At 53.8% G+C, this 26,393-nt stretch overlaps 9 protein-coding genes across 9 annotated transcripts; 3 read left to right on the forward strand and 6 right to left on the reverse strand.

Annotated features, from left to right (window-relative positions):
* Positions 1 to 1,476: 1,476 nt before the first annotated feature.
* Positions 1,477 to 3,686, forward strand: MRS44_002456 (uncharacterized protein; the record flags this gene model as incomplete). The annotated part of the gene is made up of 9 exons (XM_046268046.2): positions 1,477 to 1,739; positions 2,169 to 2,381; positions 2,450 to 2,519; positions 2,579 to 2,614; positions 2,673 to 2,805; positions 2,861 to 2,953; positions 3,015 to 3,071; positions 3,125 to 3,596; positions 3,653 to 3,686. 9 exons carry the CDS (start codon positions 1,477 to 1,479, stop codon positions 3,684 to 3,686), a joined length of 1,371 nt encoding a protein of 456 aa, XP_046136559.2.
* Positions 3,687 to 4,321: 635 nt separating this feature from the next.
* On the reverse strand, positions 4,322 to 6,341 carry MRS44_002457 (uncharacterized protein; the record flags this gene model as incomplete). The annotated part of the gene is made up of 4 exons (XM_065622834.1): positions 4,322 to 4,400; positions 4,443 to 4,715; positions 4,760 to 5,301; positions 5,358 to 6,341. The coding sequence occupies 4 exons, from the start codon at positions 6,339 to 6,341 to the stop codon at positions 4,322 to 4,324; spliced, it is 1,878 nt and encodes a 625-aa protein (XP_065478906.1).
* Positions 6,342 to 7,115: 774 nt separating this feature from the next.
* MRS44_002458 (uncharacterized protein) lies at positions 7,116 to 8,033 on the forward strand (the record flags this gene model as incomplete). Its single annotated transcript, XM_046268049.2, has 1 exon — positions 7,116 to 8,033. One exon carries the CDS (start codon positions 7,116 to 7,118, stop codon positions 8,031 to 8,033), a length of 918 nt encoding a protein of 305 aa, XP_046136561.1.
* A 129-nt stretch (positions 8,034 to 8,162) lies between these two features.
* On the reverse strand, positions 8,163 to 11,539 carry MRS44_002459 (uncharacterized protein; the record flags this gene model as incomplete). Its single annotated transcript, XM_065622835.1, has 9 exons — positions 8,163 to 8,478; positions 8,621 to 8,780; positions 8,833 to 8,912; positions 8,969 to 9,087; positions 9,142 to 10,046; positions 10,114 to 10,774; positions 10,843 to 11,010; positions 11,129 to 11,291; positions 11,472 to 11,539. The coding sequence occupies 9 exons, from the start codon at positions 11,537 to 11,539 to the stop codon at positions 8,163 to 8,165; spliced, it is 2,640 nt and encodes an 879-aa protein (XP_065478907.1).
* A 1,384-nt stretch (positions 11,540 to 12,923) lies between these two features.
* On the reverse strand, positions 12,924 to 14,743 carry MRS44_002460 (uncharacterized protein; the record flags this gene model as incomplete). Its single annotated transcript, XM_065622836.1, has 2 exons — positions 12,924 to 14,415; positions 14,511 to 14,743. 2 exons carry the CDS (start codon positions 14,741 to 14,743, stop codon positions 12,924 to 12,926), a joined length of 1,725 nt encoding a protein of 574 aa, XP_065478908.1.
* Positions 14,744 to 16,478: 1,735 nt separating this feature from the next.
* MRS44_002461 (uncharacterized protein) lies at positions 16,479 to 18,339 on the reverse strand (the record flags this gene model as incomplete). Its single annotated transcript, XM_065622837.1, has 6 exons — positions 16,479 to 17,096; positions 17,149 to 17,472; positions 17,535 to 17,852; positions 17,954 to 18,033; positions 18,098 to 18,162; positions 18,281 to 18,339. 6 exons carry the CDS (start codon positions 18,337 to 18,339, stop codon positions 16,479 to 16,481), a joined length of 1,464 nt encoding a protein of 487 aa, XP_065478909.1.
* Positions 18,340 to 19,127: 788 nt separating this feature from the next.
* MRS44_002462 (uncharacterized protein) lies at positions 19,128 to 21,359 on the reverse strand (the record flags this gene model as incomplete). Its single annotated transcript, XM_065622838.1, has 3 exons — positions 19,128 to 20,687; positions 20,735 to 21,072; positions 21,122 to 21,359. The coding sequence occupies 3 exons, from the start codon at positions 21,357 to 21,359 to the stop codon at positions 19,128 to 19,130; spliced, it is 2,136 nt and encodes a 711-aa protein (XP_065478910.1).
* Positions 21,360 to 22,276: 917 nt separating this feature from the next.
* On the forward strand, positions 22,277 to 22,803 carry MRS44_002463 (uncharacterized protein; the record flags this gene model as incomplete). The annotated part of the gene is made up of 3 exons (XM_046275148.2): positions 22,277 to 22,306; positions 22,395 to 22,473; positions 22,526 to 22,803. 3 exons carry the CDS (start codon positions 22,277 to 22,279, stop codon positions 22,801 to 22,803), a joined length of 387 nt encoding a protein of 128 aa, XP_046136566.1.
* A 572-nt stretch (positions 22,804 to 23,375) lies between these two features.
* MRS44_002464 (uncharacterized protein) lies at positions 23,376 to 24,019 on the reverse strand (the record flags this gene model as incomplete). Its single annotated transcript, XM_046279336.2, has 2 exons — positions 23,376 to 23,601; positions 23,661 to 24,019. The coding sequence occupies 2 exons, from the start codon at positions 24,017 to 24,019 to the stop codon at positions 23,376 to 23,378; spliced, it is 585 nt and encodes a 194-aa protein (XP_046136567.1).
* Between the last annotated feature and the right edge of the window lie 2,374 nt (positions 24,020 to 26,393).

Genomic DNA, 26,393 nt, shown 5'->3' on the forward strand with positions numbered 1-26,393 from the left:
AGGTCAGATGAGAAAGGGGGCAGATCATGGACGGACACGACGCTACTTTTCTGTAGGTTTGATCATGAGAACGGAACCAGCATGTCGGGTCAAACCGCGCAAGGGAAGAAAAAAGCTTGGATTTCGTGGAATCGACATGGAAAAAAGAACAAAGATTCCAGACCAGACCCATGCGCTCAGTCACTGATGAATACCCGCGTGTGGCGTGCGGCAGATAAGTAGCCGGCCCCTCGGGGATGGCAGTCAGTGGTTGGATTATTCCCTTGCTTGGGCTTGGGGTCTGGGTGGGATGGAGAGATTGATTGTGATCCCGTACTGATTGATAACCTAATTTCACGGAGCACGACCCCTGTTCAGATGGCCTCCGCCCTTGGCAGCTGGGCTGTGTATTTCCCCCTCACCGTCCAATCCTGGTGAGGGGAGGCTTTCAGCTCTCCGGGGCTACATGTGGCTTTGGATGGGGACCGACACCTTGATGTTTGCGCGAGTTTTCGTTTTTTTTTCTTGAATTTTTTTTTGCATCTCGGTTTTCGGCCTGTGAGAGGTCGCCTCGTCTGTAGGGCGGAGACGGTCAAAGAGACAACTGATGTTTACGATGGGCATGCTTTTGGACATTCAGGGACCTGCTTTTGGGTGTTGAGTACAAGTTACTCCGCGGATGGCTGAGCCGTTGTACCAGCAAAGCATGATCATTGACGTGTTAGAAGAGGTTGCCTGAACATGGCCTGCATTGTCTCGTGTTTCTCCAATCCGGGAACATCGCGATATCATTCTTGTTTGTTGGTGGAGTTACTTGGGCCATGGGTGAGAAAGGCAGGGTTTTGTGGGCGGCCGCCGTTGTCCATAGGCTCAATCTTCTCTTTTTGCTCCTTCACCTTGTTTGTGATTGTGCTTGGATTTAAGAAAGTGATCGACATCTACTTGCCCTCCAGTCAAGTACTCTCTTTGTCTTGAGATATCAACGCCCACCGGACGGGCGGCAGGCGGCTGGCAACCCGCCTCAAGATATGAGACTGTCGGCCGTCTGGCCCACATCGAACAAGCAAATTGACCGAGTTTACGTACAGCCATGAGTACCGAGATGCCCAAGGCACGTCTTTGAGTGGCTACAGGTCGGTCTAGCGTGGCCGTTGTGCGGCCAAGGCGCGTGTGCGCGCGCTGAGAGGTAGAGCTCCAGCTAGAAGAGCCCTGGGAAGGCCACTGCAACTAGGATCGATATAGGGCCTGCTAAACTGGCAGGGTCTCCGGGAGGCTGGGTTGGCACCTGATGAAGAAGGCGGGTGGATAGCGTGGGCGTTGATCCTTGTCGTTGGGATGACGGGTGAAGCAAACTGACTCGCCTCGTGGCCAGTTGAAGAAGAAGTGAATAGGTAGGTATTTGGGATAGGTCTCAATGGTGAAATGTGCCTCGGCGCTGGTGCGAAACTCAAACCCTTCTCTCGACGCAGGGTATCTTTGAGAGAATGACTCTACTGCATGTACGGAGCACTTCCGCGGGGCCACCAGCCAGTTGAGTCCCAGGAGATCTCACGGAGAAACGAGCACCCAAAGTATCTTGCCATACAATCCTGGCGGGAGGGTACCTACCTCCGTGCCCCCGTTGCATCTGACCCGGCCCGCCGAGCTGCCTTAGCTGCCTGCCTAGGTACCTCTGTAGCCCGCCTCCACATCCACACAAAGGACGGGCAAGGACACCACAGGTCCAGTAGCACCTGCCGCCGCCGCCCAGTTGTGCCAAGGTAGGTAACGTTAGGTACTGCGTACATAGCTCCTGCCCGGACTCCGAGGCCGTAAACGGAGCCGTCCACCCCCAGGAAATTTTTCTAGATAACAGCTTTAGAGGACGTTGCTGTCACTAACTTGGACTTTTTTTTCCGCCTCCCGTCGTTCAGCCCGGACCACAGACCAGACCATACCATCCTCTGCCGATTCTTTTGCTCCATCGCTTCCGCTTGGCTTTGGTTTGCTTCTTTCTGGCATACGACCGTCACTGCGAAGTGACTTTTCGACGATTGATACGAGATCCTTTTTCTGCGAAAAGACCGAGATATAACGACGTCGTCTTCCCTCGGCCCCGTCGGTCCAAGCGAGTTGGAGCCGCATTTTTTGCCCCTGCGCCTTATCTAGACTTCGTCATCGCCGTCGATTACTACCGCGACCGCCCGCAGCGCGACCTCGAATTTTGCTGCCATCCTCTCCAGCGTCTCGTTGCCGGCTCACCCTCCGGCAAGACCTGATCGCGGCCTCTCCCCAAGCGCAATTGCCCCGATACCCCTCCCAGTCGCCAACCTGGCGGCCCTCGAGACCAAGCCCTTCGGCGGAGCATCGGAAGCTGTGGCCGCCATGGCCCAGCCAAGTGCAGAGCCAGTCGAGGATTACGAGTGAGCTTCCAATGCCTCGCTGAGGTCATTCCGAGATCCCTGAAGCTGACCGTCCCTCCTCTGTACAGCTATGAATCCCTTCCGCCCAATTTCTCCCTGCTGCAGAACATGGCAGCAGGTGCCTTCGCCGGCATAGCCGTATGTCCTCCCTTGGCCGAGTAGAATATCCACGACCGAGCTAACGATGCTTTGTTCAGGAGCACACTGTCATGTACCCCATTGATGCGATCAAGGTACGTTCATACAAGCTGCCGACCCTGCAGATCTTTATCCTGACACGACCACCCACAGACACGAATGCAAATCCTCAACCCCAGCAACACACCGGCCTACTCGGGCGTCATTCGCAATACCTTCCAAATTGCCCGGACTGAGGGTTTCTTCAGCTTATGGCGCGGCATGTCCAGTGTTATAGTCGGCGCTGGTGAGTCTATATCTCACACATACTTTCGTCGCCGGCAGTGGCTAAAAACTTCCAGGTCCCGCACACGCCGTTTACTTTGCCACATACGAGGCCGTTAAGCATGCTATGGGCGGGAACCAAGCTGGTGTTCACCATCCTCTTGCTGCCGGTAAGTTGCTCTCATGTCCGATTGATTAGATGTGTCCATTTCTGACTCCAGTTCCCCGCAGCCACTAGCGGTGCTGCCGCTACAATTGCTAGCGATGCCTTCATGAACCCTTTTGATGGTATGTTACACTGCTGTAGAACCCTCCGTCCAATCACTAACGGCTTTTTGTAGTCATCAAGCAGCGTATGCAGATCCAGAACTCGAGCAAGATGTACCGATCCATGGTCGACTGCGCCAAGTACGTCTACAAGACTGAGGGCTTGGGCGCCTTCTACATCTCCTACCCGACCACCCTGTCCATGACCGTGCCCTTCACCGCCCTCCAATTCCTCGCCTACGAGTCGATTTCTACCGCCATGAACCCCGAAAAGACATACGATCCCTTGACCCACTGCTTGGCTGGTGCCGTGGCTGGTGGTTTTGCTGCTGGTCTTACGACTCCCATGGACGTCATCAAGACCATGCTTCAGACCCGTGGTACCTCTACCGATCCCGAAGTGAGGAGTGTAAACAGTTTTGTGGGTGGTTGCCGATTGTTGTATAAGCGGGCGGGTTTCCGGGGCTTCTTCAAGGGTGTGCGGCCTCGTGTCGTTACCACCATGCCCAGTACTGCCATCTGCTGGTCGGCATATGAGTTTTCCAAGTAAGTTGCAACGAGCTGGGTATGCCTCGGATATATACTAATCATCTTGACAATAGGGCGTACTTCATCAAGCGAAACGATTCTTCTTGAGAAGTTCTTCCTCCTTTCAACATAGAAAAGTCAACCGGGGAGCGACCGGAACAAGGCGTGCGGAAGTCGAATCGGAGCCGAAGCCTCACGGCTATCACATCCATTGCCGGGGAATAGAGTGAAAGAAAAAAAAACGGCCGACAAACCACGGAGACGGAGACGGCAACGACAACAACCCGATATACCCTTGGACACACATTGTTTTCTATCCGACGCTTGCCAAAACTGGGCTATGCTCTGCCATCTTATGAGCATCTGCGCAGACGGACCACAAGAAGCCCTTCTCAGAGAAGCTGCCAAGGGCACATCTGGTCTTCGGCGTCGGACGTGTATATAAAAAAAAAATCTCCAAATCTTACACGACAAACAGGGGCATTGACGGCATTACGGAAAAGGAGGGGCATGGAAGGGAAGGAAAAGAGGCATGTCTTTGCTCTTGGAGGCTAGATGAGATGGTGGAGGGAGTGTCATGATATGTTACTGGTAATATTTGATGTCAAGATACAGCAGTGCGCACTCGCCTTGCAAGGCGCTTTGGTCGGCATTGGCCTTTTTTGAATATGCCCTCAAATCTTTCTGGTCCAGTGAATGAATGTTGTACCAGCATTGTGACTCTATTTGGAATACACTCATCGTCACATGTAGCGATCATCGGCAGCGATGTCGCTTTGGCGCCGACTTCGGTGGTACCGACGTCCGGGAGGCAAAACGCCACTATCCCAAGATTCAACGCTAGGCCGTTGATGTCCGACTCACAGATCTCCGGGTGGATAGTAAGCAGCAAGATTTGTCAACTTTTTGGGATTGATTCCGCTGTTGCGTATAGCTCTGTATGGCTCTGTATCTGCAGTCCTATGAACGATGGAAAAGAAGAAGAAAAAACTCCGACACCATAAACACCAGATGCGCCAGTAGAGCTTCTCCCACTCTTGATCTTGGGTAAAGCGAACCCTCGTAAGAATTATCTCGTCGGTTCGATTCTCCACCGTCTTGGCTCGCATCTTTTTCTCCTTGTCGAAAACGCCCGTCCTACTGGACATGTGTAGTTGCTCTAAAAACCAAAACCTCCGTACTGGAACTTGATGTTGGGACCTCCACCCTGCTGGAACATGAACTGATGACCGTTTCCAAAGGGGTTGCCCTGTCCAAAACCTCCAGGCCTCTCCTGTGAGTTGGGGTCGTCGCCCCGGTCGAAGCGCGCGCGAAGCTCCGGATCGCTGAGCACCTCGTACGCCTCGTTGATGCTCGCCATCTTCTTCTCGGCCTCCTCCTTGGGGATGCCCTGCTTGGCCGCCTTGTCCGGGTGGAAGATCTTGGACTGCTTGCGGTAGGCCGACTTGATCTGGCGCTCGTCGGCGTCGTTGGCCACGCCGAGGACCTTGTAGTAGTCCTTGGACTTGCTGCGCTTGAGGGCAATCTGTGCCTTTTCGAGGATGGGGTTGACCTTGTCTCGACGATCGGGGCGCAGTTCAGAGGCCTTCTGGAGGGTCTCGATGGCAGCCTCGTACAGTTCCTTCTTGAGCTGGACCTTGGCGTGGTGAAGCATACCCCAGAAGGAGTCGGCATTCAGCTTGAGTGATTCCTCGCAGTACTTGGCGGCATCCCTGTGACTCGACTGAAATGACGGATTAGCAACGTTGGCAGGTTCAAGGGGGTTAGTTAGGTGCTCACCTCGGTGTACGCTTGACAAGTCAACTCAACCAACTCCTCTACTAGTGGTGATCGAGCCGTCTTGGGGATGCTCTTATTCTCAACCAGCGCCTCCATCTGCTTGCGAACTTCGGGAAGCAGACCGGGCTCGTCAGCAGTGCCGACCAACGACCTTCCTGCTGTAGTGGGCTGTCCCCGGCTCAGTTGACCCTGGATCTTCTTGTACGCCTTCTCAACCTTCTTCTCCTGCTTGTGCAGCTTCTTGCAGACCTTGGAGTCTGGGTCGGACTGAAGACACTTCTTTATCTGCCCGATACCACTCTCCATATCGCCCAGGCCGTAAAACGAAGTCGCTGAGATGACGACATGGGGAGAGATGTCTCCGGGTCTCAGGTGCAGCACATGTCGCAGATCGCTCAGACCCTCCTCCACATCGCCGTGCTCGAAGCGGCAGTGGGCTCGGAGCTCACGAAGGTGAGCGGAGCGACTGGCAATTGTAATGGCATTGCTGGAGGCTTTGACACACTCTTCCCACTTCTGGGCCTTCTCAGCCATAGTCGCCAGTGCCGCTGCCAGTTTCGCCTCCTCGAGCTCCTTCACCTCCGCGGAGTCGGGTGCCAGGCCTGCAGAGCGGTACTCGTTCTTTGCGAGATCCCAGTCGCCGGACCTTCCCCGGAGCCGGGCAAGCTGCAGATGGGCACCCTCAAACCCAGGCTTGAGGGTCAGCACCCTGTTGAAGTCGTCGGTCGCCTGCGTGGTCCTGCCGATGGAGAGGTAGGCCGTGGCCCTCTTGAAGACGGTCAGGTAGTTTGTAGGGTCGCGAGCGATGGCGGCATCGTAGTAGATCAGGGCCTCGCTCGTCTCGCCGCGGGACAGATGCTCCTGGGCCGAGGAGAGCAGATGCGAGACTGGGAGATCGGCCGGGACATCTTGAGGCGAGAGAGCGGCTGCGGGAGCAAGCAGAGTCGTAGCGGCCAAGGCCACTACCGCGAGATTGAGATACATGTCGGTTGCTGTTGTCGAGGCGAAGTGTAGGTGCAGGAATCGAGGGGCAAATCGAAAACGATGATGTTAGCGACGGTGGTGCATCCAAGTGATTGACGCAATGGCCGGCGATAAATTAATACGACGGCAACGATTGCGTATGCTGCGGGTAGGCGAGCTTCTCTAAAGAATGCAAAGAGGTGAAGCAGACGACGCCAACGACAAAAGACAGAGAGAAAGCAAGAGGACAAGTTGGTCAACTCACCAACAAGGCCAAGTAAATAGAAACTGCATCAGCCCGGCCGGGGATGGGCGACGTTCGAGGCTGAAGGGCCCACGCTGTCCTTTTGGCATTCCGGGGTTCCTCTGTCAATCAGATACCTGGCCACCCACCGACAGCTACACGTGGCCACAAGTACCGCCCTAGCAGGCTCAACATGGAATGCGGCGCAGCCTCCGAGTTTCTGCTGGAATTAGCGGCGGGCGCTACCCATTTGGCGGGGCCGAGACAGGGCCCAGGGACCGTGTCCTTGCCTGCGTTTAGGGGCCGACAAGTGCAGGGTTGCCGCTGACTGACAGGCCAGTCAGCGCCTGCAGCGAGGTCGCTTGTGGCGTCACACTCTCTGCACCTGCACTGCAACTGCAGCCTCTCTTTCATCTCAACACCAAAGGGTTGCCCGATTAACAAACTTGGTGATACGATACACCGCAACAGCCCCTCTCGCCAACACGCAGCAATTCTAAATTCAAACAAAGAAACCACCTTGTTCTGCCTTTCGACAGGCTACCGACACGATGGCCCACCATCACCTCCTCGGTCAGGATTCCGCCATCTTCTCTCCCTCCGTCGCTCGTATCGCCGCCTCCACCGCCCGTGACTGGTCCTACGTCGACGCCTGGCTCTCCTCCAAGTTTCATCCGCGTCCCGTGCCCTCCTTCGAGCGCAATAACGACACACTCAAGGCTCTCCTAGCCCTCGCCTCCACCAACGAAGCCGCCGACGAAGAGCGCAGCTTGCTTGCCAAATCTGAGGCTGCTGCTTTGCAGGAGCTTAAAGAATCCGAATCCAAAGTCAGCAATGGTACACGGCCCCTAAGAGAAGGCTTGCTCGACGCCGTGCAGCACAACCTACCCCCCGACGGACATACCGCCCTCGACGCCATGGCACATATGGCCCTCCAACTCGGCGTCGCCTTTCCAGAGCCCGAGACGTTGGGCCGTCGCATGTGCGAGCTGCAATCGACCATATATGACACGGAGCAGATGAAGGCTCGCGTCGAGATTCTCCATCAACACATTGATGCTGAGGCGGCCCGTATAAATGACCTCTTGCGCGAGCTTCAAAACGACGACTATCAACCCCCAATCCAACTGGCCAAGCAGAACCTAGAAATACAGCGCAAGGTCAAGGCGCTGTCTGCCAAGCTACCTGAGCTGCAGGATCGTGTCGCTGCCCTTGCCGCCAACACTGATTCTTCCCATCCCACCATCGCTGACATTGCCCGTGATGAGCAAGAATATCTTGCTGTGCTAGCTCGCAAAAAGGAGCTTGATTTACAATTGGCCTCCTTCCAGGGTCTACCCAGCAACCCTGACATGGCAAGATCTGAGCTTGAAGACCTTCGAGGCCAGCTTCGTTCCATCACATCCCAACGTGATGCTGTCTTTGAGGGCCTGGTGGAACGCGAGAGTCCTGTAAAGAGACGACGCTGAAGTTTGTTGCCATTGCTCCTTAGATACTATACATTAACGAGCCTCGAAACGCCGCGCGGTGGATCGTTCTGGTCCCGACATGATGAAAACCCAAGCAGGTGCGCTGCGCCTCCAAAATCAAACCGGCCGCTATTGGTTTCGTCGGCCTTTCCCTGCCACCGCGCCGCCCAGTCGCCCAAACTGTCTACCCAACGTCGTCCTCTTGACTGGCACCGGTGGAGCGGGCGTCGGCTCCTTCTGAGGTGCCGCGGCGCGCGTATCCTTGCCTTTGGGGTCCATTGAGCCGTCACCGATGCGAAGTTCACTCACCCCCATGGATGGTATCTCCTCTCCGTCCATGTTTTGCCTCTGTGCCCGTCGAGCTCGTTCCTGGACGCTACGGAACTTCTCCAAAAGTTCAACCCATCGGATGTTGCCATCTTCCCTGCTCTTGAGCCGGTTCGCCCTGTCAAAATTAGACGTACTCGAACTTGTCGATCTAGATACTGGTTAGCATGATAGAGGTAGTTGGGGTAGGATAGGGAGCTCGCGGGTGCCATAACATTGACATCCACTAGTAAGGTAGAAGAAATCAACATGTAACTCACGTTCGAGGCGCCACGTGTAGATAGCCAATAGAGCTGACACTGTTGAGACGATTCTTCAGAGCGGCAAATGCCGAGGATTGCGGAAGAAGCATCAAGATGCCGTACATGCACTTGTACAGGTACGGATACTTCTCTGGCTCTAACAACTGTAGGCGGAGATCTAGACAACTGGTTAGCTTGTCGATTATCATATACACAACGCACAGACTTACAGGTAAAGACTGGTGACTCGATCAACTGGACCAGTTTATCAACCTGAATAAGCATATTGACAGTCATATCCAATTCACCACTGAAGACGAGTCGTTAGCATCATCCAGATTTCCGGGACAGGGGCCTTTGACGCACAAAATCTGTAGCAAATTGTATGCTTGTTCGTATGCCTGGGCTAGCAAGCATAGAGAAAAGGTAGCTACAGCGTTGTAACACCATGATCTGAATAATGCCACGAAAAGTGTCTGGCCGTCCTAAGAACTTTGTTAGTCTTATTACCAGGCACATTATCTATAATATTCACGTACCTTTGTCTCCAAATTCCGGAGTCTCTTTCGAACATCGGCCAACTGAGGAGCTGTGATGAGATTGTTGTTGAGGTTCTGCACCATTATGCTTGCGAACTCGACATCTTCCTCCTTCTCAATGCAGTCTGCCAGAGTCCTGTATATCCTCTCTGGGCTCAGGCTCAAGCATAGTTGACGAATGATGAGGTTGCCCCTGGTCTCGAGAAGTTTGCGGTCCGTGGAGAAGAGCTGTAGAAGATTGACCATGAAATTGGCAAAGTAGTCGTCTTCTGTGTTCCGAGAGATCTGTGACAGGAGTTGCAAGTCCTTGGTGACCACCGCATCCGAGGGATCAGACAGTGTCTTGAGCAACGCAGGAAACGTGCCATCGTTGAAGGCTAAGACCTTTCTGGGAGCTTTCCTGTGTAGCATGATAAGCCATGTCAGGGCAGCCACTCGAGTTGCTTCATGATCGTTGAGGAAAAGCAGGGTCAGTGAGTTGACGGCCGCGGCGTAATCTAGGTCAGCTTGCGTCTGGGTCGCGTTGATGTTGGCTGGAGTTGATATTGAGCGGCCTTGGCCTGGGGTTGGGCTTCGGAGGTCAAGATCTCGAGAGCTCGACAGGGACACTCGGTTGCTATTACTTCCATCGACCTTCTCTCCGGGAATAGGAAGTCTTGAGGCTGAAAAGTGATGGGCCTGGACCGGATTCGGGCGGCTCAACTCAGAGTCGTCTGCGAGTGAGACAACGTAGTCCATCAAGCAGGTGTTGACTCTTGTCGCTGCTTGGTGGATTGTTTCTTTGGTACTGGCCATCGCTGGGAGCATGTGGGCAAGGATCTTGGGTGTGAAAGGTAGAACCTCCTCGGGACAGATGTCGAGAAACTGCACAACCCATCGCAGGGATTCTAGGAGGCAATCCTCTTCTGTTAGAGTGTTAGCAATAGCGGAAAGGGTCGTTCTAATATCACAAGGAGAGGAGAGTCAACCGACCTAAGGGGGAATCCAGTGTAGCTGTCAGGATCTCTAGGATCTCCTTGTAATTGATCTCGACGTCTTGGCCCGGGATCCAGTCCTCCCCGCTGCTATCTTCGTCGTCATCATTGGCGGCTTCCGAGTCAATCTCATCCCCTTCCTCAAGCTCTGGGTTTATAGACTCGCTGTCAAAGGAATCCTGCCTTTTTCGCTTGGCACCTTCCTTGGACCTCTTGCTCTCCAGAATTCCCTTCTTGATGCGAGAGATGCGCTTGATCTCATTGAGGAACTTATCCAGACAAGTCTGCGTGGCAGCCCGCACATCTGCGTTTTGGTCTGACAAGAACTTGAGGAGGCCTCCAAGAAAGTCGGGCAAAAATGTGACGAGCTCGAGATCAGGGATAGAATCAAGGAGAGTGATCCAGCCGACAAGGAATTGGCGGGTAAAGGGGTTGAGGACCCAAATGCGTTCTTTGAGTAGGGGAATAAACCGTGTGAGGGAGAAGGCTGTTGGTAAGTGAGTGTCGTCGGTCAATGACACCTTGTCATCGCCGTCAAAGCTGGGGGGTGCCTCCAAAATCGAGACATAGGAAGAAGCAGACTCGGATACAATGTCTTTAATGAGGCGGTCCAGCAACTCTGCACCATTCTTGACAGACAGCTCTGAATCCGCGCCGAGCTAGAAGAGAGGGGATTCATGTAAGCTTGCCTTGAACTCATTGACCACCTTGAAAAGAGAGTGCGTACCTTGCAGAGCTGATCAAAGATGCTATTAAAATACACCAGGATCTCACCCTTTGCAACCTTGGCGATATTATACATAGCCTCACAGGCATAGTACCTCACCCTAGCATCCTGATCGGTGAAGCAAGCTAACACAGGGGGGACGATCTTGGCCAGATACCGAGGAAGCTCCTGGAGTTGAGGTTAGACTGACGAAAAAAAGTAAGACACAGTGATGCATATTCTTCTAGGCCTGCCAAAATAGACGGCAGGTATATAGTGGTCAGTATCGAGGGGGGTTGAAACATACTGGACCTAGTGCAATGGCAGCGGCTGCCAAGCCGATCAAACCACCGTTCCTCGCATGCGGCTGGTGTACCGCGTAGGCGTAGTCATTGCAGAGCTGCTCGAGAATATCGTGAACGCGCTGATAGTCTTTTACGCTCACGAGCTCCCGGATGACGCGCTCAAGGCTGTAAGGCGGTGGTCAACGGTCAAGTACTATGACAGGGGGGTAGGTAGCGAGTCGGGCTATGGCGTATTCTCCCACAGGAAAAGAGAAGCGGAGCTTGACAAGACAAGCTGGCCAAACTGAACCACGAGATATCCAAAGCTCAAGGTGAGAACCGGGGTTGAAAGGGGGCGGCACATACTCGAGGGCGCCAATCTTGCGCTTGTCGTAGAGCTTATCATTCAGGGCCCGCTGTATGTTGGCATCCATAGCTGCAGCTCTTTCACATCGTCCGCTCAAACGCGACGACGGTGACTTGCGAACCTGGGGTCTAGAGAACGTGCCCGTGCGTGACCTTCCGATGAAAGAGCGTCTGGAGGACGGGAAGCGATAGAAGGATAGATGGTTCAAGTTGAAGAGAGAGCTGTAGTCGAAAAGATTAGGTTCCAGGTTGGTTGGTTCGTTTCGGATGAGAGTAGGTGAGCCACCGCTTGGGCGACACGCACTGTAAGGCAGGAGCCGTCAGGGAGTCCAAACCCCACTGATGCCCCACGAGCCACGGGCACTCTCGACTTTAGGTGCCCACCTCTAGACTTGTGCCTGTGACGCACGAACGCTTCCAACTTCCGGGCTTCAGTTGCACGACGTCAGAACTGGAGGATGAAGCTGGATATTAGAATATGTAGACAGCTGTAGCTGTGAGCAAGAAAAAGGTCACTTGGTGACTCGAACAGACAGTTCTATCCATAGACCCGTTTCTGATGACACCAACCTCTTTCATCATCCATCTCAACCCCTCTTCTCTACTCCAAGCCCAGATTCAAGACCTCCCGCTTCCGGCCCATCTCCCATCCATGATGCCAAGGGCAGCACCAAATACAAATACAACTACAAAAAACACAGTAAAAGAAACCACATGCCGCACCTGAAAACCCGCATGCGTCCACCACACACGACACTCCAGGCTTCCGAGCCCACCCCCCATCGCCTTGCGTGCGACACATCGACGTCACTCAGGCTACCACGGCGCGCCCATGTGATGGGCGGCAAGCCCGGTCTCATGCGCGGACCGTTGGAGCCTCAAAATCGCCTATCTCCCGCAGCCAGCCCACCACTCGACGAACGAAAAGGCGCGGGAGCCGTCACGGGATCATCAAGGGGGGTTCATGGAGGGCCGGCTATCTGACAGTCGACCATCGATGCGGCGTCCATCCCGATGGTGCTAATCATAGTGCTTCCTTTATGCATATGCCGATGCAATCACCGGCGTTGTCGTTCAGATATGAGTCTTACTGTTGATTGCACAAGCAAGTCCAGAACGTCTTAAAGTCCGGTCTTGTCTCACTCTTAAGAACTGCTCCAAGAAACCGGTGGCCGCCTTTGAATTGCACAAAAGGAGTGTTACTTCCGACCCAGGCTTTGAAATTGTGGTACAATGCCCATCAAATTAATCGACAGCTGTTCATCACGATCGCCTTCATAGGGGGTGATTGCCGGTTATCTCATCATATCCTCATCAATTCATCTATCCAGCAAAGTCCAACATCGACAAAGTAGTTGGGCTAGAAATCTAAACTTTTGGTCAAAGTCTTTCGCAAGGAAGCATAGACTGGTTAATATATACAGCCAGAGTCCAGTCTATGTCTTGATTCACCTAATGGTGATGGCCATGTCCATGACCGGAAAAGTCACCGCTGCGAGTGATAGTCTGCTGGCACTTTGCCAGGATCGCAGCCTGCCTCGACACCTCAGACAGCCTTCCAATGACCTGCTTGTTGCTGTTGGTGAATCCGTACAGCGCATACGGGATGTTGACCTCGTTGCAGAACTCCTGCACCAGCTTCTGCGTCGCACGCAGGTTGTGTCGAGGTACACGGGGGAAGAGATGGTGGATGACCTGGAACTGAAGACCGCCGTGGAAGAAGTCGAGCCACTCGGGGCAGTCAACGTCCATGGTTGTTCGCAGCATCTTCTGGGCAAACGACTCCTGAGGTCCCAGATCGGCGGTGCTCATGGCAAAGTGAGACAGCACGATCTGAAGGTGGAGCGGCGACTGAGTGATGTGACTGACCATGATATAGACGAAACGCGTCCAGTTGTCAGGCAGTGTCTTGTAGATAATGCCGTAGCCGAACCAGATCCAGAAGAAGATCTGGCCAGCAACCTCGAGCCACCAATGCCACCACGCGGGACCCTTGGTTGGGCCACGGCGCATGATGAGAAAGTCCCAAGACAAGCGGTACAGGTTGAAGCGACCAAATGCAAGGAAGGGATAGTAAGTCCAGGACTGGATTCGCAAGAGGACCTTTGCCACAGCATCGTAGCTCATGACTCGCTCATAGTAGGTAGACGTCAAGCTTCCGAGGAAACGGTGAGAGACAGCAAAGAGAGGCATATGCTCGATATCTGGGTCGTGCTCAGGGGCATTGGTGACGATATGGTGGACGTTATGGTTGCGCTTCCACCAACCCATGGACAGGCCTCCGATAAAGTCGGCAATCATGATACCAATGCAGGTATCGACGTGGAAGTTATGAGTGATGCCCATGTGGCCAGCGTCGTGGGCCGTAAACACGAGCTGATGCCACATGGCACCCATCAGAAAGGCGCTGAGAGTGTACCATTCATAGCGAAGACAAAGCATCGACCCAGTGAACAAGCCAAAGTAGCGACAACACTCCCTCCCGTATGCCCAATAGTTGCAATCATAAAGCCCCTCATCGTAGATCTGTTGGTGAAGTTCGCGATACTTGACGTTGATATGAGCCTGAGTCTCCTCGTCGGGGGTCGGGTACTTGTCGAGATCGAGGGAGATGTGCTCCCGAGTGATGGTATCCAGGTACGACATGCCATCCATCTCCGTTTCGTCCACCGTTGAAGCTGACGATACCGAGGGCGCCCTAGCCCCCTTCTTGTCCTTGCTACCGGGTCGCTGTCGGAGACCTTGAGTGTCGTCGTCATCGAATACCGGGGAGGGCACACGGGAAGAGGGTGCGCTTGATGAAGTATCCTTGTGAGCTTCGTTCTTCTCGGCGGCCTGCTCAATCTCGTCGCGCGTGCGGAAGACGCCGCCCTGGATCGGGGCACAAAGTTGGTCCAGGGACCTTCGATGTGACCGATGCGGTAGCGCAACATCTGCTGACGGGCTTCGAAGGAGTGAAGGCTACAGGACACAACGCGGTCAGTCTCAAGATCAATGCTGTGAACCAATTGTCAATTGGCGATGGGGAAGTCGACGTACGAATCCATCTCATCGGAGGCATCCCTTCCAACCATGTGAAGCATGGACTTATCACCACCAGGATGATACGGCAGCCATGGATCAACCTTGAGAACCTGCTGGTGAAAGATGACGATCTTGCGACCTTCTGCGATCAAGGCTTCGATCTCGTCTCGACTCATAAGCTTCAGCTCCCTGCTGGGTCCCTTGCCAGCCGGCGGGGGCAGGCCCGTAACGATGGTGCTGGGAGCCATCGCGATAAGATGGATGGAAGCGACAGAGAGGAAGCCAGATAGCCAACAACAAAAGGACAAAAAGTAGAGAAGCACGCAGGAAGGAATTGATTCCAACAATTGGCTCCCAGTCCAAACAATAAATAGTCTATCCAAGACTAACGACCGTCTAAAGAAGGGAAGAGGTGGGAGGAGATCGCAAGTTTAAAAAGAAGGGGGGCTCCCGGGGTAGATGGAAAATCGAGGTCGCTGCAAATCAACAGCGGCTCAATTCACCGCATCTTTCCCATTTTCGTTGAGGTGCGTGTCGAGTTCCAGCGCCGGCAGTGGTGGAGAGGGCGGGTGGCGCAGGATGGCCCGATCCCCCTCCCTCCTTCCCCTACGAAATGCTGGAAAACTGGGCAAGCACAGCAAGCTGGCACCTGCAACGGCGGGGCGCAGGGGGCACACACACCCCGCCACAGCGCGTGGGGCACCTAAGTTCCGGGTCCCTGAAAGAGCCTCCCGTCCATGTGACAGCGCCCTTAAACTACGAACACGAGCCTCCATCTTACACATCTCCAATCTCCCGGGCCAGGCACCCAGATTCGTTCCATGTCAATTGGATGGACAGCTGTTTCAGGGAATTCGATGTTTGATTGAGACGCGCAATCGCCGCCAGGCTGCTGTTTTCTTGAGTTGAACCCTGACGAGATGCGCATGCTGAAAAGCAAATCGTTGTCCCAATTGGATTGGAACGCAACCCAAGCTTCCCCGGTGAGTGCCGCGGAGCAGGCAGGTAAGCGCCTCGGACTCCGTCTAAAAGTCCGTCACGGATATGGAAGTACGCATATACAGAACCTCTGAGCATCAATTGGAGGTTGTGGGTGTGATATATGGAGAAGCATGCAGGCGACAATTGCATGCCAGTAGCCAATTCAGCTGGCAGCAATGCTTCCATCCTCCCTCATTGTACACTCCTCTAATCAAACTTCAACTCGCCCTACTCCAATTGGCCAACCCAACTGCTGGATCTGCCGTTCTGTGGGGTGCTGCCAGTTAAACCCACGGCTTTATCCTCGAGATGGGCTGATCTGGCTGACATGCGGGCCGACATGACCTCTCCGGAACCTCTTGGATCCGGTGCCATCTGTTAAAGAGTAGACTCCCTGGTTCGGAACAGAGTATCAAATACAGAGGGTGATTGCCGTTGAGGTTGTATTCCGGGTTTATAACTCTGCTTGAACATACGATGAGGAATTGGCGGTAAAGCAGCTGTCTTTGATCTAATATCAGCGTGACGTTCAAAGAACCTCACGAAGCAACCCCAAGAGTGGAAGGCCACCAAGGCTGTTCCTTCAGAACGACTGTCCCTGGCTACCTATCAAATGCAATAAGGGGCGAAAGCATGCTCTCTTCACACGGCATAAGCAGTTTCCAACATTCAGTTGTATCACCGGAGGGTCAAGTTCTCTAAGCACAGCCCACTGGTTCTGTCTCGTGGTTTCCATTCATCATGCTTGGATAAAGCGAAAATATTACTAGTTTACACAATCCAGAGTCCGAGACGCCTCGGCTCTATCCCGCTCACGCAATCCCGCCTCTTTGGCCCTTTGTTATTTTTTGTTCATGCTATCGGCGACTACAGACGCCCTATGCTGTCTATGCATTTCAAGAGTGTCCGTCTCCCGCCGCAAGGGACGCGAAGGAGACCTGCTGACGCTGCCATTGGCAGTCAGCTACCTATACGACCAACCCCTATCCATCATGCCAGAGCTTAGAAGTGGATAGCCTGGGAGTGAGTGTTCATCGCGGCCTCCTTGAAAGCCTCGGCGAGCGTGGGGTGAGCGTGGCAGGTTCGGGCAATGTCCTCAGTGGACGCGCCGTACTCCAGAGCCAGGGTACCCTCAGCAATCATCTCACCGGCGTTGGGGCCGATGATGTGAACACCGAGGAGACGGTCAGTCTCGGGGTCGGCAAGCATCTTGACCAGGCCGTCAGTGTCGAGGTTGGTCTTGGCTCGGGAGTTGGCGGAGAAGGGGAAGGTGCCGACTCGGTAGGGGATGTTCTGGCTCTTAAGGTCCTGCTCGCTCTGGCCAACCCAGGCGACCTCGGGGTGGGTGTACATGACCGAGGGGATGGCGCCGTAGTTGACGTGGCCGTAACCCTTCTTGATGTACTCGACGACGGCAACAGCCTCCTCCTCGGCCTTGTGAGCAAGCATGGGGCCGAAGGTGACATCACCGACACATCGGATGTGGGGGATCTTGGTTCGGTACTCGGAGTCGATGATGACACGGCCGCGCTCATCGGTATCGAGGCCAATGTTCTCGAGGCCGAGGCCACCAACGTAAGGTCGTCGGCCGATGGCGACGAGGACGACATCAGACTCGATCTACAGCTTTGTTAGTATCAGACTCATTGCCAGGGGCATCTTCAATACATACGGTCTCAGGCTTGCCACCCTTGGCAGCATCGACCTCGAGCTTCACCAGCTCACCAGACTTGTCACCGCTGACGACCTTGGTGTTGAGCTTGAACTCCATACCCTGCTTCTTGAGAAGCTTCTGGGCAGCCTTGGCGATCTCAGTGTCCATGCCGGGACCACCGATCTGGCCGAGGAACTCGACAATGGTGACCTTGGTGCCGAGTCGCGACCAGACGGAGGCCATCTCAAGACCAATGATACCACCACCAATGACGGTCATGGTCTTGGGGATCTCCTCGAGGGCGATGGCACCGGTGCTGGTGATGACGCGCTTCTCGTCAATCTCAAGACCGGGAAGGGGGTGGCCTCGGAACCGGTGGCGATGAGGATGTTCTTGCCGCGAACGCTGGTCTCGCCGCCCTCGTTGAGGTCGACCTTGATCTCGTTCTCGTTGACGAAAGAGCCGGTGCCCTTGATGTACTCGACGCCGTTCTTCTTGAAGAGGAACTCGATACCCTTGGTCAGGCCGGAGACGGAAGTCTCCTTGGCCTTCATGAAGTTGGCCAGGTTGAGCTTGACATCGCCGACCTCGATACCGCGGTTCTTGGTGTCGTGGAGGATCTGGTGGTAGAGGTGCGAGTTGTTGAGGAGCGATTTTGAGGGGATGCAGCCGACGTTCAAGCAGGTACCGCCAAGGGTGCCGCGCTTCTCAATGCATGTCACCTACACCGGGGGAGAGATCTTGTCAGCCCATTCCGTTCCGTTCGCTTGCCCATTCGCCCGAGTACCGAGCTGGGAGCTCGGGTCTAGGATAATCGACCGACCTTCATGCCCTCCTGGCCAGCCTTGATAGCAGCGACGTAGCCGGCCACGCCGCCACCGATGATGACGAGATCCTTCTCCTCTGCGAAATTCCAGTTAGCGACAGCTGTTCGGGTCCAGCTCCGACGAGCTCGGAGGTAACACACCAGATGCAGAGGCATATCCACGGCTCCATCGCGACAGGGAGGACGAGGAGACGACGGCGGGGAGACTGTCAGGCAAGAAGAGCGAGTGTTAGTCAACGAGCCATTTTTTCCCTCGTCGGTGACCCAACAGAAGCCAGTTTTTAGGAGCTTCTACAAGGACACCAGAAGACGCTGCAAACTCACGTAGACTTTTGGAAGGCAGGACGAGCAACGGCTCGTGATATTAAGCGACTGGAAAGCATCTTGGAGGAGGTTGTGTGGAGAGGCAATGGGGATAGGTTGTGGAGGAGGAGGAGGAAAAAGTCGACAAGAGGCGAGGGCGAAGTTGAGGTTGAGGGAGAGGATCGTTGCCGCAACAAAGCTCGCCCGCTGTCCAAGTTTGGCGGCCGGGCGCACAGGCACTGGACAGACACAGGGAGCTTCGGCAAAGGGAAGCCCGCCCATCAGGTAATTTTTTTCCCAGACCAGCCGAGAGGGTGGCCAGGTACGTACACTTTACTGGCTGGCTTCTCGGTGAGGGGGCCACTTACAGCACCCTTCACCTGCTGCGCGTGCTCTGTAAAAAAAAAACACCGCCCCCTGGACATGTATCTCCGGCCGAGAGACCGTCTGTTGCTGATTGTAGCGTCTCAGCACGTCCCGTGCGCCTTCAAACTCTGGAGCTATCAAGTCGGCTAATCAATGCCTGGGATTTCGGGCATTTCGTCCCAACGAACCCCGAAACGCCCCCCCAAAACGTCTCAATTGCCCCCCCAACGACTGGCCCGCCGTCAATGGGAGGACAACCTCCGATCACCGACAACCCGGCGTATCCCGTTACTACCCGGTTTCGGAGGTTGATTGCCCTCGGGATATCGACGTCACCGCCGTCGTCGATAGACGGTTTACGGAGGATGGAGCCGCTTGATACCGGGGGCTCTGCCGAGTAGCGAAACATCCTTATCGCAATTGGACAGCCAGTCCGATGTCGAGGCAATGGTATCATATCTATCCGTTGATGTCTAGACAACGGTCTTGGTTGTTCGAGAAATCATCCCTCTACTGTTACAGCTTGCACAATAGCCTGTGCCTTCTCCCGAACGCCCTCCAGCTTCTTCAACTCCTTGGCGCTGGCCAACTTCGTCTTCCGGACCTTCTTCCGTAGCATCCAATGGATTCCGGCTGCTAAGCCCGGCAGCTCTCGGGCACCGCCAAAGATCTTCTCCACCTTGGCATCCTCCTTGGCGCTGTTGCCTCGACTTCGACATGTCTTGAGGAGCGCAATCATGAATAATTGCACAAACACTGAGGTCCAGTGGTTCGCCTCGGGCAGCTCCACGGGTTTGAGGATAGCAATGCTCAACACTCCATCATCAACGAGGGACGCGTAGAAATTCGCAATGTTGCCAAGGCGTCTCTCGTCCTTCATCCGTTCGCCATCCGCCGTCTCGTCTTCTTCTGCGCCCTCTCCGAAAAGGGATTCGCCGAGGTTTCTGAATATCTTCCAAAGACGGTCCTGGATCGCGAATCTAATTCGGCTGTTGCTTGAACATGCTTGCCTTCCCACAAGCGCATAGTAAGGGTTGTACTCCATCTCGCTACCGACGCATTGCACCAGTACCTTGGCAATCTCTAGTTGATCGTTCTTCTTAAGTCGGAGGTTGACGAACTGTTTGTAGCCATGCTCATAGTTGGATGCCGTCATAAGAGCTGTGAAGATGGCAATTTGCGCGTTGCCCCTGAGACCCTGCTCCCGAGCCTTTTTGGGAAAGTCTGGAAGGACAATATCCATGTCCTCAGAATCACTCGATTCATAGTCGGCATCTACTGCCGCCGCAGCAGATCCCTTCCGACTCTTATCGAAGAGGGTTTCAGGAACGCTGGCTCCAACCAGCCACCATTCGCCCCTTGTATCTGCACCCTCGATATCCACGAGGCCCATACCCATGGGCGCAAGACCATCAAGTCTTCGCGATTGAGACTTGAGCTCACCCAACCGTTTCTTTACACGCTGCACGCGTTCCGACACGACAGAGGAGTCCAAACCTCGTGCCTTCTTTTTGTGCTTGTTCAGATCGGTGATAGTGTCAGCCATGATCTTTGTGCGAACCGATACGTTGTCGTAGCCCGACTTGGATATAGACTGGTTGAGGACGGTAGAGACGTGCTTAAGCGCTTGCGGATCATCTCGCCTCAGAAGTTGGCCCGCCATACGACAAATGCGCAGAAGCAACTCGACGTTGATTTCTGTGAGGTCCCCCAAAAGCCTCTCCATGTAGTCGAACATTATTTTGCAACTGACCACCTCAAAAAAGTACAGCTGGGCGAGGAGGGATAGAATATTCGAAGGTTCCTTCTGGATCGGTGACTCGGGGCTGACGTCCTTGCTGGCCTGTTCGTAATGGGCGTTAAAGTCAACCACCATCCGACGTATCAGATGTCCGCCAAAGCTCGATCCAATGATCCGATAAACAGCAGCCAAGAAACCACCCGTGGTGACCAAGAACTGGTCTGTCAAGCTCTGTGGATTACAGATTTGCGCCATGACAACGTCGGTGATGATGTCGGTCACGTCACCGCGGGCATTCTTTTGGTATAGATCCTCGACAGACTGCACGATGGAGAGGATGTTGTCGTCTGTCAGTCGGTTGATCAAACCTTGAACCTGTTTTCGTAGTCGATTTCTGTTCTCTTCTTCAGAACCTGCAGCCCTGCGAAGTGAAGGGGGACGTATTTCGCAACTGTGACCCCAGTCGTCGGTGCGACGTAGGGGTTTTCGCGTTGGCGTGGTTGAGCTGGGGTCTCATCGTGTTCTTCGTCTTCGTCTTCGTCTTCGTCGTCTTCATCGTCTTCATCATCACTGAAGCCCCCGAAGGAATCGTTGTCGAAATCTGCGCCATCTTCGTCCTCATCGTCCTCGTCGCCCTCATCGTCTTCGTCGTCCTCGTCATCCTCATCGTCCTCATCCATCAGGTCGAGATCGTCATCCGCCGAGGCTGCTCCCAGTCAGCGTCTGCGTCTTTGCAGTCTGTAACTCCAGCTTACCCTGATGTGTTGACTTCCTTCTCTTTGAAGCTAGCCACGTGTCGTACTCATCCCTCTTTCGTTTTGAGTCTTCGTCACTCTGGTCCATGTCCATGTCTTCGCCCAGCAACTCCCCAAGACCGTCGTCATCCTTGCGAGAGGATTTGCGCCCCTTGATGCCCAGTTTTCGCTCATACATCTTGATCTCTGCGTCATCTTGGGCGAGCCGCTCACGGGCGGACTTTGAAAGGCGCTCCATGGTGTGTTCTGCCGACGGCGAGGTGGTGAAGACGACGATTAGGGCGAGGAAGGTACGTTGTTATGATGATGCTAAGGGAAGAATGAGAGGAGGACGGAGAAAGTGCGGTGATGATTATGAGTCAATACGAAGGAGGCTAAAGGAAATTTTTATGATGATGCTGAGAGAAGGGAGGTGGGAGCATGGAGAAAGTAGTCATGATGCAGAGAGAGGCGCAACTTTTTCTCTGTAGAAAAAAATAAAGTTGACAAGCATCTACGGAGCTCAGAGGAGGGCGGCCCCCCACTCAATGCATGAGGTGGGGCGCGCGACGCAGGACCAACTTCAACACCAATGTTTGGTAGCTGGTTCAAGGGCTGTAGAAGAGACACCAGAATAGCGCAGCACGTCGACCTCTTGTTAAATATCCAGTGTTATATGATCAGACATTTTACATAAAACATTATAAGATACTCTATAATAAGAATATTATTTGATGTACAAAGATTCTCGATTCTCGTTTTGTCTTGACCCGCATGGTTAAGTTTATGAGTCCTTCTTGCCTCAAGAGGTGCTTCATCAAAAGGCCCCATGATGAGGCTCTTCAGAGAAGGAGAACAGCAATAACACAGCAGTAAGTTAGCTAGAACTGATTCAAGCTTCAATAACACAATCGCATCGTGTGAGAAAGACATCTATGAGAAGCATTCGGCCTTTGCCGAAGTAGTACCGAGAAGAGGGAATCAGTGGGTCTTGGATACCATGTTTGGTGGCGACTGCGGTGCATATTTTCCATATTACTTCTGTTTGACACAGGGCACCACACAACCTCAGGTGCGTGGTGAGTGCATGGTGGGGCACAAGGCCGAAACTCATCAACGTCGTTCAACATTCACTCTTCACTATCATTTGTTGGCCACGGCTCACTTCTCTTTACCATGGCCGAACCTCGTATTAGCCATGACGAGGTATGAGATTATTTCCCATGGCCGCAGACTCGCTCAGGCCAGCTGCGCAGTGCTCCAAGGAGGAATTGATTCTGACGACACATGACAGTTCTTCGCCAAGTTGGCTGAGCTTTTTGACCACCGCAAGGGCAGTGATCATGGCACCGTCGTCCTGAGCCAGAAACGCCGTAAGTGACTTTCAAAGACGAGCTTCAGATATGCCTGCTGAACCTTAGCCAGTGACCTACGGTCAGGACATCCCCGCTCCCTCAGAAGAGGAGCCCTCACCAGACCTGCACCCCGGCAAGCCTCTCCCTCTCATCATCCGGGCAACCAACGCCAAGGGGAAGAAGGAGCGCGCCAAGAAGATCAAGCTCACGACTGTCGTGAATCCCGAGGACCTGGAGGCATTTTACGTGCGGTACGCGGACGTGTGCAAGGCGGGCATGACAGCCTTGAAGCCCAGGGACCGGAGCAAGAAGAAGGCAAAGGCAAAGAAGAAGAAGGCTGCTGCTTAAACTTGAGGCTTTTTGAAAGAGAAATTATGGGATCAAGAGAAGAAGGGTTAAACGATATGCCATGGACTAATGAAATCATGTGCGATACCCCCTCAACCACCAAATTACTTCATATGCAGTCCTCTGCAATGCATGAGTGCATTAACCTCACTGGAAGGCCAGAGCAGCCCTCCAGGGGCATAGAAGCACCATTGACGCACAGAGGGCTTTCCCAGGGATGCATCACGGAGCAGTCACATTAAGAGTGCAGTCGGTCACTTTGCCAGTAGATGTTTTGCCAAGATCACTCGCCTTTCCCACTGCAAGAGGCCAACCCCTAATCTTCTCCCTTCGCTTCAAATGACCAAGCTGGGAACCCTGACAAAGAACAAACATCATACCAACATTTAGTTACTATCTCAACATTTGTTCCCGGCTACATTGATGGATCACATTGGAAGAGGTTGTATGCGTAACGTTGAAATGGATTAAGATAATGTAACAGGTAAAGGCTACGGCAGCACAACAAAACAAGACGTCTGTGACCCCATTCCCTCATTAGAAATTACAAGTGTGTGCCAGGGAGCAGAGCTCTAGGAGCGGCGGCCAGTGTTGAGCTGTCCTCGGAAAGCTCCAGGAACAGCAAGGCTGGAGTGCGTGTCGGCAAAGAACAGGGCAGGGTTCTTCTCGATCTGCTTGAGCGTGAATCCCTCGCCAGTGTCTTTGCCGTTCTGGATGACTCCCGTGCGGAACGGGCCCTGGAGGCAGCCGATCGAGGTGCGGCAGCTGCCGTCGCCGACGGGGTTAGGGAAGGCGATGCTAGAACGCACACCATGTTAGTTTCTCCCAGTTCTGTGAAGGGTGTCGTGTAGACTTACCGAGGAGGGCCTGACTTGCCCCTGGCGGCCTCGTGGATGTGGGTGGCAGTGTTGGCAGGAGACTGGTACTCTCCACGGAATCCATAGAGGGTGATGTTGTAGCAGATGATGTCCTCCTGCGAGTTGATGCCGAACTTGAAGAGACCCCAGCTGTTGGCCAAGCCGCCGGTGAACTTGTTCTCGCTGTCGACGACCTCTCCCGGGGTGGCCTTGACCTCCCAAGTCGAGGTAAAGGTGAATGGGATAGCGGGCTTGGGCTTGAAGAGGCCGAGGATTCGCTTCTCGTGCTGCTCATTCTCTGGCATGGGCGAGGCGGTTGCCAGAGTGGCTAGGGCGACGGTGAACAAGGAGAACTTCATCTTGTCTCGGAGGAGTGATTGGCTTGAGTAGGAGGATGGGTAGGAGGATGTGTTATTGTAGTGATCTTGGTCTGAGAGCTGATGCTTGATGAAGATGAAAGAGCAATCGAAGCCAGTTCACACCTCTTATATAGCTACTGACAACACCTCTGAAGTATACGAACGGCATCAAAGCAACCGTTCAACAAACGTCATCGCAATCTTAGTCCAGGACTATGCTGAACCCCAAAAGCAAGCCTTCAATCCACATCTCCAACCATACATAGCCAGAGGAAGAGATTCCGAACTGCGAGCAACGCCAAGACCGATAATCCACCTGCGCAAGCCGCGCTACCATCATCTCTCTCACGCAGGCATTCGTTCTATCGTCGGAAACAGTATTGCTATACCGCCCCTTTGCACAAGAGACACTCACCAAAAACACCATCACGGGCACCTCCCTGACTTTCACAAGCGCCTTGGTATTGGAGCTAGCAGATGCTCACAGCCACCGCCAGCCTCCATGTCCCGAGGATCCTGCTTCTTTCTCCTCAAGGCTGCCACGGAAGAAGAAGAAGAATGTTGATGCTACGAAAGGACACGGCTCCCGACGTAGGACAAGACAAGGCTATCCTTGGCATCAACCACCTCCGTCAGCCCAGCCAACGCCCTTGCACGGCGGCGCATACTTCCGCAATACTGGCTCTTGGGTACGAGGTAGAGGAAAGCCCTAAAACATTGCAAGTCGATCTCTGTCTTGGCGTCGGTAGGGGGACGCTGCGGATGTGCGAGGTCCCGATGCGGGACAGCCACCTTAAGACAAGCTTATTTCGAAGCTTAATTGGGTCTTGATCGAGGCCACGGCAGTTTGCCATTGGATGTTTTCCCTGGTGCCGCGTGGCCCGCTTGTCAAACAAGGACGTGTGGCATTACCTTATTAGTCGGCAAGTCTGTCTGGTCGTCCAAGTGGAGGAATGAAATCGGGCAAGCCAAAGTTCTTGGCAGATGTCGATCGACGGCCGTGAGGGGGACGGCAACTCTTGCATCCGGCTTGGTACTATGGTAGATATGCCAGGCAGAGTTGCCGTGCGAAACAAACACTCATTACCGCTTACCAAGCGTTCATACTTGGCCGTTGAGCTTGATCACTGCTCCGAACCTCTTCGGCCTCTTCTGAGCTGTTGACCTCAATGATTATGTTCCTTCCCGCCTATCTTGGCTGATTCACTTGTCGATCTCGATACCCCGTTTCCCAAAACGTCCTGTCTAATGATGGGAGTTCTCATGGCTCCCAGATGTTCTGCTCGTTGATGCCCGACGAGTGACCACCTCTCATCTCCAATGCAGTTCCAACAGCCATGGATGTCATCAAGATATCAACTTTCACTGGCATATGCTTGACAGCCATTCGGCGGAATTGAGTTTGGTTTTGAGAACAAGTAAGCTTCTATAGCATCATCCTCCTATTCGACCAGAAATCATCACCCTCCACAAGGTCACCAGGTGCAGAAAGGCGCACTTGTGCAAGCCCACAGACAGCGCCTCATGAAATGAACTGGTTGTGTCATACTGAATGCATCTACCTTTTTGCACATGACCCCAAAGCACTTCATGACACGCTGCGTGGAGCATCAACCTCTCATTCAAAAGATGAAAATGTTCACCGTCGTCATTACTATCAACGCCGAGGCCATGACCTTCACCAGTCGCCATCCTCGTCCTCGTTACTTATAGTGCACAAAGACAAGGCCAGATTACTCCTCAACGCCGGCAATCATCGTCCAGCCATGATGGACATGCACAACCTTCACTAGAATCGCTCACCCGGCCCGACAAACTGCCATGCGCCCCGAGATGCTACGCACGTCCGCACATATCCTACGCTCTCCCCTTTCACCAAAACCACCTGCCATCATTCTTGAATACCATCAGATAGTTACTCGAGTTACATTCTAGGTAGGGTAGGACCATCTGTGAGGGCTCCGCCCCAAGGTGTCGCCCCTTCGATTCACTCAACGAACAGAACAACCCCTGCTTCCTGGATGCCGCTGGCGCCGTCGTCAACGTTTCGAGGAGGGGTCAAATCGGTCGTGCTGTTTAGTGAGTGAATCCCTCAAACCTCCTCGCCAGTTGTCCCTCAACATATTAAAAGCGTCGATCCATCCTTGAGGTAGAGTTCGACCGCGTATCCGTACGCAAAGACCCTGGCGTCGAGAACCTCCAACTTTTGTTGCCAGCGTGAAAAAGAAATGGGACCAAAAGAAAGAACGATTCCAGTAGAGAAGCAACGAAGCAAAGGGAGACGATTGTCACCTCTGCCGGAAAAGAAATGTTCAACCGTCATCGCTTGGGAGCGCCATAGCCGCCCGACGCCCAGTTCCGGTGGACATGCACC

Source organism: Fusarium solani, assembly GCF_023522795.1.
Source record: "Fusarium solani strain SB1 chromosome Unknown bctg00000001, whole genome shotgun sequence".
NCBI classification, from domain to species: Eukaryota; Fungi; Ascomycota; class Sordariomycetes; order Hypocreales; family Nectriaceae; genus Fusarium; species Fusarium solani.